This window comes from Mesoplodon bidens, assembly GCF_964165515.1.
Source record: "Mesoplodon bidens genome assembly, chromosome: 2".
NCBI classification, from domain to species: Eukaryota; Metazoa; Chordata; class Mammalia; order Artiodactyla; family Ziphiidae; genus Mesoplodon; species Mesoplodon bidens.
The window spans coordinates 146,574,897-146,591,463 of record NC_138177.1 but is presented as its reverse complement, the minus strand read 5'-3'; the positions used below and the strand labels follow the sequence as shown (position 1 = coordinate 146,591,463).

Below are 16,567 nucleotides of genomic sequence, written 5' to 3'. Positions count from 1 at the left end.
CAGATCAACGAAACAAATGCCAGCTCCTCAGACAAACCAAGCGCTGTCTTTTCAGAGAGTCTCCCTCCCTGATGGGGGATGAGCTGCTTGCAGGTACAGGCAGAGCTCGTGTACCTCTATCTTTATCACCCACGCAAGACCCAGCGCAGAGTAGGTGTTCTGCGAGTGTTAAATCAAACTGAACTGAGTGAGGGGAAAGACAGGGAGGCGATGGGAGGGAGGGGGCAGTTTGGGGAGGGAAGCTGGGGCTGCCTGACAGAGAAATCTCCACTCACGTAGGAGAAGTCCTCAGCGTTCTGGCAGAGGAGCTTGGGGAAGACGGCCTGCCTCTGGAACCGCTCCTCATCTTCAAAGACGTTGCCATACATGAAGCCATTCATCATGGTGGAGTGGGCGTGGATGTCAATATAAAACTCCAGGCTTGTTTTCTGTTGAGAGAAAGGATAACAAATGAGACATCGGGGCCACAGACTTTGCCTTAAATACACACACACACACACACACACACATTTCCTCGTGAGCTAGCCCTATGTCTCTTCAGATGTAGCAACTATCTGCAATGTGATTGGAGGGGTTGAGAGCAGCAAGGATCAATTTCTCCTTACTTTCATTTTTTAAATACATTTATTTATTTATTTTTAAATTTTTGGCTGTGTTGGGTCTTCGTTGCTGCGTGTGGGCTTTCTCTAGTTGTGGCGAGCGGGCGTTACTCTTGGTTGCGGTGCGTGGACTTCTCATTGCTGTGGCTTCTCTTGTTGCGGAGCACGGGCTCTAGGCGTGAGGGTTTCTATAGTTGTGGCACGTGGGCTCAGTAGTTGTGGCTCGCGGCTCTTGAGCGCAGGCTCAGTATTTGTGGAGCACGGGCTTAGTTGCTCTGCGGCATGTGGGATCTTCCCGGACCAGAGCTTGAACCTGTGTCCCCTGCACTGGCAGACGGATTCTTAACCACTGCGCCACCAGGGAAGTCCCTCTCCTTACTTTTAACACCATCTGCCTTCAGGGTCTCAGAGCACTACCATTAGCAGCCCTCTTTAGAGGTCTTCTGAAGTGATGCTACCTACCCAGAACAGTTAATACATTCATGACTAAAGGCATTAGCAGAATTTGTTTCTCTGATTAATGAGAAACACCTTCAGGTGACATTATTGTATTTAAATTGGGCCTGCTAATGGTTTTGCCCCAAGCAGGCCATTTCTATCTGAGGGAATCTGGTGTAAATCATGTACCCGCTTCGAAATTTTTATTTGAAAAATGGGTATTTTAATTCCAACCTCAGAGAGTTAGAGTGGGAAGCCAACTCAGCGATAATCATTACTATCATTTACTGCATAGTTAATGCATGCCAGACACCATTCTGGGAGCTTTACATAGGACATCTTAGTTAATTCTTTTATTTAACCTCATTTCATGATGCCACACCTACTCCCCAATAATACATAGTATATGGGAAAAAATAACCTTGTTGTCTATAAAGGTAATTGTGACTAGTCTTTCTCTGCTCTCTGCTCACATGTATTTAAGGCACTCCCTAGCTTGATGTAATGTTATTTGTTAACCTTCTCATTTATGAGCTCCCCGAAGGTAGGGGTATTGTCTGGAAAGCACCCAGTGCCTGTCCGTGAAGGATGCTCAGTAGCCAGATGCAGAATGAATGAATAAACCACCCAGAGGGATCATTCCAGACACTGCAATAGACTGCCAGGAATGGGGGGATTTTTAGGCCCTTAGAACTTCAATGTCCCTCAAATCTGACTTTCTCTTCCTATATATCTGTCCTTTCTGAGAGTCACATGGGAATAACTGGGACTGAAACCCAGGTCTCCTGACCCTTGACACAGTTAATGTATCACTGTTCATGGGTAACACTAGAAACAGCCAAGGCAAGACCTGGCCACCTTTCCATCTGCTTTCTAGCATGTAGTCCCGGGAAAGAAGAAAAATCCAGGCTTAGAAGAATTCTCCCTCCTTGGGACACTTTCAAACGAAGTTAAGACCAAATGAAAACCATGTTGCTTCTAGAATGTGGGCCTCATGACTGTCATTTCATTTGCCTCAGACTAGGAGTGAAAAATCATGTCTTTCTGAGCTCCGAGTTCTCTGGGTGGCGTAAGCTGCCTTCTGAGAGATACAAGATGCAGAGCTCTGTGTGATATTAAACTCATCATTTTCAGCTTTGGAGGTGGAATATGCAGTGAATCAACAGGAGCCCTATAAAAGTCATCTTTGCAATTTTATTTTCTTCAATTGTCTGTCTTTTCCTCTGAGCTTTTGATGAGCTGCAGAGGAAGGGAGGTGGTAGAGAGATGACTTAAGACATGGGTAAGGAAAAACTGCAGTTTATATCTCTGGATGTGGGAGCTATTAGAAACCAGTTTCTCTGATATTTCCCAGATCAGCTCGGAGTGGGGAGGTTTCCTGCTTAAGGTCAGCCAGCAAGTTAGTGAAAGAATAAGAATTAGAAGCTGGCTCCTCCGAAAACCAGTCTGGAGCAGCTTCCACTGCCCCATCCTGACACCTGGCACCTAATGTGATTTTACTGTAAATAACCGTAAAGTGAATTATATTGATTGATTTACATGGTTCAAAAGTCAATAAGATATGAAAGAATTTACAATGAACAGTCTCCCTTCTATCCCTGTCCTCCAGGCACCCAGGCACGCTCCCCAGAGGCATCTCACATTACCAGTTTCTCATACAAACTTCCAGAGGTCATTTACACACCAACAAGTAAATATTCCTCCCCCTACCCACTTTGCCCCAACACACACAAAAGGTAACACACTAAAAACACGTCATTTGGGGAATTCCCTGGTGGGCCAGTGGTTAGAACTCTGCACTTTTCACTGCTGAGGGCCTGGGTTCAGTCCCTGCTTGGGGAACTAAGATCCTGCAAGCCGCATGGGATAAAAACACAATAAAAAATAAAAAATACAAACACAATTTTTGGATCAACATTTTTTCCTCTCAACATATCTTAGAGATAATTCTTTCTCAGTACATGGTTACCTCATTTTTTTTCTTTTTTTTTTTTTTGCCGTACGCGGGCCTCTCACTGTTATGGCTTCTCCCGTTGCGGAGCACAGGCTCCGGATGCGCAGGCTCAGTGGCCATGGCTCACGGGCCCAGCCGCTCCACGTAGCACGTGGGATCTTCCCGGACCGGGGCACGAACCCGTGTCCCCTGCATCACCAGGTGGACTCTCAACCACTGCGCCACCAGAGAAGCCCAGTTACCTCATTTTTTTAAACAGTCGTGTATAAACTAGCCAGTTCCCCACTGACAGACATTTGTTTCCAACCTTCTGTTACAAAGTCTTAGTGACTGACTCTGTTATAAACACCATTTCACACATATACAATTACACGTAGGATAAATTCCTAGAAGTAGAATTTCTGGGTCCTATGTGCATTTGTGATTCTGATCAACATTGATGAACTGACCTCCTTAGAAGGACCAGTTTACAATCCTAGCAATGTATAACAGCATCAGTTTCATGATTACCTTGCAAACATGGATGTGATCAAACTCGGATACTTTCCAATTTGGTGGTGAAAATGATATCTAAGACTAGTTTTAGTCTGAATTTCTTTTAGTATAATTATCTTTTATTATATGGTTATTATTTTTCACATATTTAGAAACTATTAGCATTTTCTTTTCTATGAATTGTCCATTCATTTCCGTTGTCCATTTTAAAAATTGGGTTTCAGGGCTTTATTCCTTATTGATTTATAGAAACTATATACTAGAGAAATTAGCCTTTGTGTGTAGTATAAAAATATTTTTGCTCAGTTTGTCATTTGTCTTTTGACTTTACATCTGCTAGTACTTTTTTTTCCATGTGGAAATGTTTAATGCTAACTTTTTAAACAGATTTGTCAGTCTTTTGTGGGTTGAATTCTTTCATTGGTTCTTCTATTATTTCTATTGTTTCACTTCTTATATTTAAAGATTTCATTTCACTTTTAATTTATATGGATGTAGGGTGTGAGGTAAGGGTTAAACTTTATTGTCCCATATCATTTATCAAATTGTGCATCTTTTCCCCACTGACTTGAAAAGCCATCTTTACCATATAACTTTTTTGTATGTATTTGGGTTGATTGTTGGACTTTCTATTCTCTTCTAATCATTTGTCTATTCATGTGTCAGTACTACACAGTTTTAATTATGTTAAGTTTATAATATATTTGGAGGGCTAGTATTACCTCATTATGCTTCTTTCTCCATATTTTCCTGTATTTTCTTGCATATTTTTCTATACAATCTTTGTAATCAGCTTCTTTAATTTTCCTTGCTCCCCCAGTCCTGTCAAGACTCTTATCACTTTGAGGCTTCCAATCCAAGAATATGCTTTGACTTTCATTTATTCCATTTTCTTTTGGGTACAGCAGAAAGTTTTAAAAGCTTTTTTTTTTCTTCATATAGACCCTGAACATTCTTTCTGATGGAAAGGCAGTTTATATTTTTAGTTGTTGTAAACATGATATCTTCCATTAAATCTTCTAACTGGTAGTTCTTTATACATATAAAGGCTCTGATTTTCAGTGGTTTAAATATGTACCCAGACACCTCACTAATTCTATTAGTTCTTATAATAATTTCTCATTTTATTTTTTTGAGTTTTCATTTGCTTACTTATTCCACAAATAACCACTGAGTACCTACTACGTGTCATATAGTGTTCTAGGCACTGGGAATATGCAGGGAGTGTAGGGAGTGTTCCGGGCACTAGGATATAGCAATGAACACAACAGAAAGCTCCTGATCTCAAAGAGTTTACATTCTATGGGAGAGAAAGAAAATAAACCAATTAATAAAAATACTAGATGTCAGGAGGTATAAATGCCATGGAACCAAATAAAGCATAGTAAGAGAATAGAAAGTAATAGAGATTCTGGGAAAACAGAGACTTGAATGGAGTAGGAGAGTTAGTCTTGAGGATATCAGGGTAATAGTCTTCCCGGTAGAAGGAGAAGTAAATGTACTTGGCTGTTCAAGGAACAGCCAGGAGGTGAGGATGACTGAGGTGAATAAAAGGGGCAGTATTTTCCAGGTTTGCAATCTTATCACATACACTTAGCAATTTTATCTCCTCTTTTCCAGTTTTTATGCTTCTAATTTCTTTTTTGTATCTAACTGCATTGGCTAGTATCTTCAAAACAATGTTAAAGGACTATTTAGTTTCTAAGATCCCCTCCCACTCTGAGAATCTAAATTCTACCTGGAGTAGAAAAAGATCTAGGGAATTTGCCTGCAGAGGGTCTGAGTTTGAAGTCTTAGTTCTTTTTCCTCTTCATTACACATATTCAGCACTATGCTGGAAATGCCAAAGACCACAAATACGAATTTCCTCACCATCCTGATGATGTTTTGTGCCTAAACTGGCTTTATGGACTTATGTTGTTTCATTAGAATGGAGCAGGGAAGGCAGAGCAGAGTTCCTACCTCTGGTTCTAATGTAAACATAATCTGTGACCACGAATAAGTAGCACCTCTTCACTGTGCCTCAATTTCCCCATCTTTAAAAGTGGCTGTTGGATGAGAGAGAAGAGATATGGCTTTCTTAAACTTTTTATGATTTCTCCTCATGCTCAGTTAAAATAAATCCTTCCTTCTCCAAACAGCTTCCGTCTTGGGCCTTGATGTCAGTACTTGTTACTATGTAAGTATGCTTGAATACTGTATAGATATACTTGTATACTTGTTACTGTAATCTGGCTGAAAAGTATGTCTGTCTGCCTATGAGCTCTTTGAGGATAGGGACCAGGTCTGATTTGAGTTTCATCTCTTTCTTAGTCTACTACAATAGCTTCTGACCTGTTTTTTTTTTTTTTTTTTGCTGCTTTTAAGCGACCTTTTAAAATGCAAACAAGTGACTTCCCTGGTGGTCCAGCAGTTAAGACTCCATGCTCCCAATGCAGGGGGCCCGGGTTTGATACCTGGGCAGGGAACTAGAGCCCACATGCTGCAACTAAGAGCCTGCATGTTGCAGCTAAAGATCCCACACAGTACAACTAAAAGATCCTGCATGTCACAGCTAAATATCTGCACACTGCAACAAAGACCCCACACGCTGCAACAAAGACCGCACGTGCCACAACAAAGACCCGGCGCAGCCAAATAAATAAAGTAAATATTTTTATTAAAAAATTTTTTTTTATGGGGGTATAGTTATTTTACAATGTTGTGTTAGTTTCTACTGTACAGCAAAGTGAAGTAGAGTTCCCTGTGCTATACAGCAGGTTCTTATTAGTTATCTATTTTATACCTATTAGTGTATATATGTCAATCCCAATCCATCCCAATGCCCCCCTCCCCCACTTTCTGCTATTGGTGTCCATACACTTGTTCTCTACATCTGTGTCTCTATTTCTGCCTTGCAAACTCGTTCATCTGTACCATTCTTCTAGATTCCACATATATGTGTTATATACGATGTTTATTTTTCTCTTTCTGACTTATTTCACTCAGTATGACAGTATCTAGGTCCATCCACGTCCCTTCTACAAATGACCCAATTTCTTTTCTTTTTATGGTTGAGTAATATTCCACTGTATACACATAACACATCTTCTTTATCCATTCTTCAGTCAATGGACATTAAGGTTGCTTCCATAACCTGGCTCTTGTAAAGAGTGCTGCAATGAACATTGGGGTGCATGTGACTTACTGAATTTTGTTTTTTTCTGGGTATATCCCAGAAAAATCCCAGTAGTGGGATTGCTGGGTCATATGGTAATTCTATTTCTACTTTTTTAAGGAACCTCCATACTGTTCTCCATAGTGGTTGTATCAATTTACATTCCCACCAACAGTGCAAGAGGGTTCCTTTTATCTACACACCCTCTCCAGCATTTATTATTTGTAGATTTTCTGATGATGCCCATTCTAACCGGTGTGAGGTGATACCTCATTGTAGTTTTGATATGCATTTCTCTAATAATTAGTAATGTTGAGCAGCTTCTAATGTGCTTCTTGGCCAGCTGTATGTCTTCTTTGGAGAAATGTCTATTTAGGTCTTCTGCCACTTTTTTGATTGGGTTTTTGTTTTCTTGATATTAAGTTGCATGAGCTGTTTATATATTTTGGAGATTAATCCTTTGTCCATTGATTTCTTTGCAAATATTTTCTCCCATTCTGAGGGTTGTCTTTTCATCTTGCTTATAGTTTCCTTTGCTGTGCAAAAGCTTTTAAGTTTCATTAGGTCTCATTTGTTTATTTTTGGTTTTATTTCCATTACTCTAGGAGGTGGGTCAAAAAACATCTTGCTGTAATTTATGTCAGAGTGGTCTTCTTATGTTTTCCTCTAAGAGTTTTATAGTGTCTGGTCTTACATTTAGTTCTTTAATCCATTTTGAGTTTATTTTTGTGTATGGTGTTAGGGAGTGTTCTAATTTCATTCTTTTACATGTAGCTGTCCAGTTTTCCCAGCACCACTTATTGAAGAGACTGTCTGTTCTCCATTGTATATCATTGCCTCCTTTGTCATAGATTAGTTGACCATAGGTGCGTGGGTTTATCTCTGGGCTTTCTATCCTGTTCCATTGATCTGTATTTCTGTTTTTGTGTCAGTATCATATTGTCTTGATTAGTGTAGCTTTGTAGTATAGTCTGAAGTCAGGGAGCCTGATTGCTCCAGATCTGTTTTTTCTCTCTCAAGAGTGCTTTGTTTATTTGGGATCTTTTGTGTCTCCATACAAATTTTAAGATTTTTTTTTCTAGTTCTGTAAAAAAATGCCATTAGTAATTTGATACGGATTGCACTGAATCTGTAGATTGCTTTGGGTAGTATAGTCATTTTCACAATATTGATTCTTCCAATCCAAGCACATGGTATATCTCTCCATCTGTTTGTGTCATCTTTGATTTCTTTCATCAGTGTCTTATAGTTTTCTGAGTACAGTTCTTTTACCTCCTTAGGTAGGTTTGTTACCAGGTATTTTATTCTTTTTGTCGCAATGGTGAAAAATCTTCCAACAAACAGAAGTCCAGGACCAGAGGGCTTCACAGGTGAATTCTATCAAACATTTAGGGGAGAACTAACACCCATCCTTCTCAAACTCTTCCAAAAGTTTGCAGAGGAAAGAACACTCCCAAACTCATTCTACAAGACCACCATCACCCTAACACCAAAACCAGACAAAGCTACTACAAAAAAAAAGAAAATTACAGACCAATATCACTGATGAGTATAGATGCAAAAATCCTCAACAAAATACTAGCAAACAGAATCTAACAATACATTAAAAGGATCATACACCCTGATCAAGTGGGATTTATCCCAGGGATGCAAGCTTTCTTCAATATATGCAAATCAATCAATGTGATACACCATATTAACAAACTGAAGGATAAAAACCATATGATCATGTCAATAGACGCAGAAAAAGCTTCTGACAAAATTCAACACCTGTTTATGATAAAAACTCTCCAGAAAGTGGGCATAGATGGAACCTACCTCAACATAATAAAGGCCATATAAAACAAACCCACGGCAAACATCATTCTCAATGGTGAAAAACTGAAAGCATTTCCTCTAAGATCAGGAACAAGACAAGGATGTCCACTCTCGCCACTATTATTTAACATAGTTTTGGAAGTCCTAGCCACAGCAATCAGAGAAACAAAGAAATAAAAGGAATCCAAATTGGAAAAGAGAAAGTAAAACTGTCACTGTTTGCAGATGACATGATACTATACATAGAAAATCCTAAAGATGCCACCAGAAAACTACTAGAGTTATTCAGTGAATTTGGTAAAGTTGCAGGATACAAAATTAATGCACAGAAATCTCTTGCATTCCTATACACTAACAACAAAAGGTCAGAAAGAGAAATTAAGGAAAATAAATATTTTTTAAGAAAAAATTTTAAATAAATAAATAAATAAAATGCAAACAAATTGGGACTTCCCTGGCAGTCCAGTGGTTAAGACTCTGTGCTTCCACTGCAGGGTCGCCGGTTCGATCCCTGGTTGGGGAACTGGGATCCCACATGCCATGCGACACGACCATAAATAAATAAATATATAAAATTCTGTAGTTAAAACTGTTCTACCATTTCCTGTTGCTCACAGGATAGAGTCCAAACCCCTTAATATATTTGCATAAGTCCCGTGTGATCTGGCCCCTGTCTAGTCTCAGCTCTTGCCAATTCTGGTCTGATATTCTACACTACAGTCCAATAGTGCTGCCTGGAGTACTTAAAACCTTTATGCTTGTGACTTTTGTTTCCACATTTACACACAATGAATGTCTTCTCTGTCTGGAATACATGATCTCTTTATCTGGCTAACTCTGACACAACCTTAACATTTAAGGCAGAAACTAAGTGGATGCTCACCAGTTCCATTTCCTTTTCCTGGACCATGGAAGACATCTCCCAGTCTACTTTGATATTTGGTTGGGATCAAATGGGATGCAGGCAGTGGTAACAAGTGTCACTTCCAAGCCTGGCCATTAAACTTGTACACAATCACCCACATTCTTGCTCTTGTGCATGGAAGCTACATGTAAAAACAATGGTATCGTAAGAAGGAAAAAGTCTAGGTAGTAAGAAGGAAAAAGGTTAGGTCGTTGAATCAACACTGAGAGGAAAATGGCCAGGTGAGTCACCTGACCTGCATCAGACTGTGATGAACCTTTACTGTATTAAGCCACTGAGATTTGGGGATTGCTTGTTATAGCATCTAATATTATTCATCCGACTGGTACAAAATATAAATTCAAATAGCTTTATTTTATCCTTCAGGGATGAGTTAACAGCCTCCTCTGTGCTCTCATAATTCTCTCTCCTGGCACTGACCACATGGCGTAATAATGCTTTGTTTATCTCCATCTACCATTAGAATGTGGACTCTTTCAGGGCAGGGACCATACGTTGCTGATTTTTTAAATCCACAGGACCAGAGCAAGGCCTGGTATATAGTAGGTTATCATTAGAGGTCTGGTAAGGGAATGAATAGAAAATGAATTAGTGAATTGATGGAATAATGAGTGAATTAAATGAATGAACAGCTGCGTCTGAATGTTTTTCCAGCAGTCAAATGAGGTACTTTTCTGTGGCTGTGTCAGAGCAAGGGGTGTGCAGCTAATTCAGGGCCCTTAATTACAGTTTGGGATTGAGAATAGAAGCAGGGACAGCATCTCTGTTCTTTCCTTCTGAACTTAAGAAAGTTAATTAAAACCGAACGATGAAGGGCTGTCCCCTTGCCAGCAGCCAACAGCTCATCCTGCAATCAGGGGCCTAAAGAGTAAATTAAAATCAGTGCCAATAAAATTAAAACTACCTTAGGGCATATTTGGAACATAATTTAGTGTGGAGTTTGCTTCCTCCTAGACATCGGGGAGGAAATGGGTTAGTTTTTTTTGTTTGTTTTCTTGGGGTTTTTCTCCCCTACATTCTGAGCTGCTTCCCTGCTTCACATCAGGTGGCATAAGCCAAAGCCTGAGCTTGGTGCTATGATATGGGCTGAGTCCTCCACATTAGGGCAGCACTTCAGGGTGGACCACATATTCAATCCAATGAAAGAAGGGAAACCCAACCCAGGAAGGGCAGAGGGATTTGTCTCAGGTTTGGAGATGAGAAAGAAACTGAAGCTTAGGCGGGGATAAGGACAAGTTGAGGAGGGTAAACTGCTTTAGTGTTCCCTTTGTATAGAGGAGGGAGCTGAAGCTAAGAGAGTTTAAGTAACTTGCCCCACTGGATGCAGCAGGAAGTGGAGAGACTCAAACCCAGACGCTGGTTACAAGCCACGCCAGGCATCCTGCTGTGCTCGCAGGAGCTATCGGTCCAGCAAGGCAATCGCCCTCATCCCAGGAAGGAAGCTTAGGCTTAGCCTCTCAGAAAGGTTGGGGGGTGGGGAGAGCAAGGAGGGTTAGAGAACTTCCAGACAACTCCCCTGCTCAGATTTGCCTGAGGCAGCTCTTTCCCCATGGACCTAGGCAAAAAAGCCCCAAATTTATTTTTTTATTATCACCTAAAATAACTCCCTGTCTGTTTTTCAGAAGTTAAAGTAGATACTTATGGAAGTCAGGGTGCGTGCCCTAAAGCAGGAAGGAGAAATTTTAAGAAAAATAGCGAATTATTTCCTTAAAAACAACTGAGCAGGACTTCCCTGGTGGCACAGTGGTTAAGAATCCACCTGCCAGGCTTCCCTGGTGGCACAGTGGTTGAGAGTCCGCCTGCCGACGCAGGGGACACGGGTTCGAGCCCTGGTCCAGGAAGACCCCATATGCCGCGGAGCAAATAAGCCAGTGCACCACGACTACTGAGCCTGTACTCTAGAGCCCACGAGGTACAACTACCAAAGCCCGTGTGCCCAGAGCCTGTGCTCCACAACAAGAGAAGCCACTGCAATGAGAAGCCCGCGCACAGCAACGAAGAGTAGCCCCAGCTCACCACAACTAGAGAAAGTCTGCGTGCAGCAATGAAGACCCAACACAGCCAAAAATAAAAATTAATTAATTAATTAATTAGAAACAAAAACAACTGAGCAACTCTAAGAGACAAAATCATGTCCTTTATCACACATAGCCTAGATCTCTGAAGTGGCCCAGTTAAGGCTTCTCTCCTCGCCCTGAGTGTGGCTGGACTGACATTCCTGCCACACACACACACAAAAAAAGCATGCAATGAATCAATGGGGACAAAAGGAGGAACAGCCACAAAAGAAACCCAGGCAGCCAGCCTAGGGCACCGAGGGGACGCGCTATGGCTCTTTGTCTCCTGCTTCTCTTCTCTTTACTCTCCAGCCTTGCTGACACCTGCCCCTCACCCCCCCCACGCCCCATAACTTCCCCAGCACACGCAGTTTCTCCTCTCTGTGCTTCTGTGTCTGCTACTCCTGCGGTGGGGGGCAGGGGTGCCTACTCCCCCTCCCTTTCCCCTCCTGGTAACTTCTTTCTCATCTTTCACTGACAGGCCCAACGACCTCTTTTCTGTGTAGCCTTCCTTTACTCTCCCAGGGACAGCAGCTCTCTTTTCTGGACTCCCACAGATTTTTAAAATATTCTTCTGTTATGGTGTTTATCATCCAGCTTTTTCATTCATTTAACAAATATTTACTATGAACCTACTATGTTCCAGGACCTGGGGGTGAACAAGACAGAAGAGGTTCCTGCCTTTGGGGAGCTGGCCTCCAGGTGGGGATGACTTGCCATGAACAGCAGCTAAGCAAGGTGATGGCAGATTGTAATGCATGCTAGGAATGCATGGGGTGAGCCACAGGATGGTGAATAAGTGAGTGGACGGGGCAGGGTCTACTTGAGATACTGTGATCAGGAAACGCTTCTGATATTTGAGCTGAGCCTTGAAGAATGAAAACCACAAGCCATTCAATGAGGCCAGCAAGAGAATTCTGGGTAAATAAAGGCTCTGAAGCAACATGAATGTGGTATTTTCAAACACCAGAGGAAAGGCCAATGAGTGTATCATAATTAGTACTGGAGGTGAGCCTGGAGAGGCTTATAGGGTCCAGCTCATGCCGGGCCTTGCAGGCCAGAGTCAGAGTTTGGAGTGTCTCCTATGTACAGTGGAAGCCATCTCAGTAGGGGAATGCTGTAAAAAAGATTACCCTGCCTGTGGTGTAGATAATGGATTTTTGTGGTGCATAAGTAGAAGCAGATGCACTGGTGTCTCCTAAGAAATCACAGTAGCTTGAATTGAAGTGGTGACGGTAGAGATGAAAAGAGAGGGACATATCTGATAAATATATTGGCCACACCTCTATAGGACCTGCACATGGTTTCTATGCAAGAAGAATCAAAGATGGATCAAGGGGTTATGCCTTGAGCAACTGAGCAGATAGTGGTGCCGTGGAGAGACATGGAGGAACCTGGGATGCAGACCAGTTGGGAGGGTGGTGAGGAATTCAGGAGTTCTGATGTGGATCTCTGCATTTGCAATGACTATCAGATACCAATGTCAGGTAGGCAGTTAAATATATGAAAATGGAGCCCTGGGGAGAAGACTGGACTAGAGATGTAAATGTGGGCATCATTAGCGTGGAGGTGCTCCTTAACGTCACTGGGGGAGAGTGTGGATCCAGAAGAGGTCCCAAGATTGAGCTTGGGACCTGCTAAGGTTGAGACTTCGGGTAAAGGAAGAAGCAAAGGAGACTGGGGAGTGACCAGAGAAGGAGGAAGTAAAAAGGACAGTGTGGTTTCATGAAAACCAAGAGAAAAAAAAAAAAAAAAGAAACGTTTTAAGAAGGAGGGGGGAGTGGTCTGTGAACCCGGTAAAGGCTGGGACCATGCCTGTCTCACCTCTGCGTCCCCAGGGTGTATTATAGGGCCCAGCACTCAGTAAGTCATCAGGAACATTTGCTGAGTGACAAAATAAGTAAGTGAATGAATGGACCAGGTATCCTGCACTCAGAGAAAGGGGCTGTGCGGGGTGTGGTGTTAGGAGTCTCAGGGCCTAGATTCTAGCCAGCGGAGCTATGGAGGGAGGATGATAATAAGAGTAGGACACTTACTACCTGCCAGGCACTCATGAACCCTCCACAACCCTATTTGATAGAAACATCATTTACAAGTGAGGAAACTAAGGCATAGGGAGGTTAAGTAACTTTCAAGGGATCCCCCAGACCACATAGCGGTAACTGGCAGGACCCAAATAGTCTGGCTCTACCATCCATGTTCTTAACCATGACCCCGTCATCAAAAGCTGGTGATATTTATTAAGTGCTTCCTATGTATGGTCTTATACTAAAAATCCTGTGCCGTAAGCAGGGTTATCAAACTGAGACAAAGAGCTCACAAGGGGCAGAGCTGAAATTCAAACTCATGTCTTTCTGATCTAGGGCTAAGCTGTTCATCTCTAAGCTATTCAGAACACCCAGCCTCTGCATCTGTGGCCTCTTTGGCCTCAGCAGAATAAACTTCAGGGCAAAGGAAATTTGTGAGAGTAATGCTTAGGTGTGGGGAAAAAGCATCAGTAGCAGCAAGGTGAAGAGTAAAAATATTTTTCTACTCTTACAATCCTACTCTACTTAGAAATGAAAAGTAGGATGTACATGTAAATGGAGGCATTTCTACATCTCTTCCAAAGATCCAGGAAGAGCCAGGTCTGGCCTGGCAGGAGGGAGCCTTCCTTGGCTTCTATCCCCTCCTCCACTCCTGCCTAGAAAAAGGGAGAGAAAAAAGACTCAGCACAAGCGGTCTGGGTTCATAACAGACCTTCCCAGAACAAAAGAAGAACTGCTGACCTCTGTCTCCTGCTTACTGTAGCAGTGATTGGTGACCCCCACGTTGACTGAGACAATGATGATGATGACAGAAGAAGGTAGTCACAAGAGTTCCATGGTTTGGGGATCTGGCAGACTTGGCTTCAAGTGTCAGCTTAGCCATGGGTGTGCTTTATGACTTGCACCACAGTTTCCTCATCTAAAAATTGGGGATAATAATCCCAACCTCACAGCATTTCCATGAAGTCGAATGAGGTGACTGGCTTTGCACCTGGCAAAACATCTGGCAGATTATACACTCTCTATACATTCTTTTCAGTCACACAGTGATACTTCGTTCAAGTGATACATCGTTCAAGTGCTGTGCTTGGCACCAGGGATATGGACCTCTTTGAGTTCAAAATTTTACAGGGAAGATGGACATTTAAAAAGTAATTGCAGGGGCTTCCCTGGTGGCGCAGTGGTTAAGAATCCGCCTGCCAATGAAAGGGACACGGGTTCGAGCCGTGGCCTGGAAAGATCCCACATGCCGCAGAGCAACTAAGCCCGTGCGCCACAACTATTGAGCCTGAGCTCTAGAGCCTGCGAGCCACAACTACTGAAGCCTGCGTGCAGCAACGAAGACAAAACACAGCCAAAAATAAAAATAAATAAAATAAATAAACTTAAAAAAAATAATAATTGCATGTGCAACGGAAGACTCAAAGGCAGGTGCAGGGGCTATAGGAGCATAGAAGTGAGAGGGGCTTGGGAACCCAGCTTACATAAACGTAAATTTCTTCCTTGTTCAATAAAACATCTATTGATAATAACCATTATCTCGCACCTTTGTAGAGTTTAAAAACCATTCTCACACCAATGAGTTCATTTGATTTTCTCAACAATTCACTAAAGTAAATAAGATCGTGGTCTTAGTTTCTCAGAAGAAGCTCTGAGACATACTTGTCAAGATCTCATAGCAGGTTAGGGTCTGAACTGGGATTCTAACTTACATCACACTGCTTCCAAAGCCTCTGCTTGATTCTCACCCTTGGGGGTCCCCCCAGGTGTTCACTCCTGCATCTAGAGTGGACATAGATACAAATGGAAAAGCCAGGTCTTCCTGCAGAAAGCTCCAGTCTGAGCAGGAAGATGAGACAAAACAAGAAAAGGACTGAGATATAATATTTAAGCCTGTGAGAGCTGAGGGACATCTTAATTTCATAATTAAGAGTTAATGTTGCTTCATTATAAATCAAAGGCTGATGAAACTAGGGCACCCCCAGGAACATATTAAGAGCTCAGTAAATACGTGTGGTCTGAATGCTTAGAGGTGTCTCCTAGAGGAGGTTGCTAGCTGATCTAGAGAGTTAATAATGTAGCTCTAACTGCTGAGCTGGGGCTCTGTCCTCAGGAAATGTTAGCTCCTTTCTTCCTAGGAAGTCCATCTTGGCTCTCCTACTAACCCGACCTGTGACTCTGGAGAAGACCCTCTCCTCTCCTCAACTGCCCCATTTAGAGAGTTGATTTGGTGACTTCTCAGGGACCATTAATGCCCTGAGAGTCTTGTATTTTTCAATCACCTCATTTTTCTGCTTTGCACTCTTTTGTTTTGTTTTTTCTCCTACTGTGGTCTCTGAGGACAGATTCTGCCAGCCTTTCCCACCGTATCTCCTCTAAGACCTGAGTGCATCATCCTTAACCTTGGCACAGCCCTGTGGGGGGAGAAATACTGCAAGACGGCAGTGCAACCGCATCTCCAGGCTAATGCAGTCTTCCCATTCGGTAGAGTAGATATCACTGCTTTTCAAAGAACTGTTCAGGGGTGTCAGCATTCGTGCCCAAACTATGCACTTTGTCCTAGAGAACTCTAAGATGGTTCCTACCTGCTTTATTCGGTGAAGGTGGCGAGGGGAGAGGAAGGGAGGAGAAAGGTACAGGGAGGGATCCCATGTCAGTTCCTTTGCTCTTTCCTCCACTCCCACCTCCCCCTCTCTCCTCCTGCCCTCCTCTCTTCTCTCTCTTCACTCCTTCTCTCCTCCTGTCCCCCTTCCCCACCACTAAGTGTCCATAAGGCTTCTGGTGCTCTGGGAGGTGTGTGTGAAGATGGGGTGAAGTCACAGCTGAAGGAAACATCCGTTCTCTGGGTGGTCAGGGAAGACTGTGGAACAGGATGCTGTTGAGAAAGGTGTTGAAAGACCAGAAGGTTCTCAGCAAGTGGGTGAGAAAGTGGGGAGCTGCCAGCAGAGAGAAAGGCATCCTAGGCAGAGGGAGTGTGTGAGCAAAAACCCCAAGGCCAAAACCCACCCAGCCCGTTCAGGGAACTATAGGGTGCTTGGCGCCATTGAAGGGTATGGAGTGGAGGGGCAGTGGGGTGAGGAGAGGGGCTGGAGAAGAG

General features: G+C 42.6%; 1 protein-coding gene across 1 annotated transcript in view; it reads right to left on the bottom strand.

Moving 5' to 3' along the window:
• The window catches only part of AGBL4 (AGBL carboxypeptidase 4), a gene marked incomplete at both ends in the record, with an annotated part of 1,399,565 nt that overhangs the window by 60,007 nt on the left and 1,322,991 nt on the right, over positions 1-16,567 (bottom strand). The window contains one exon of the mRNA XM_081220343.1: positions 276-428. Coding sequence (XP_081076469.1) covers positions 276-428 — 153 coding nt within the window. The remainder of the gene's footprint in view (positions 1-275; positions 429-16,567) is intronic.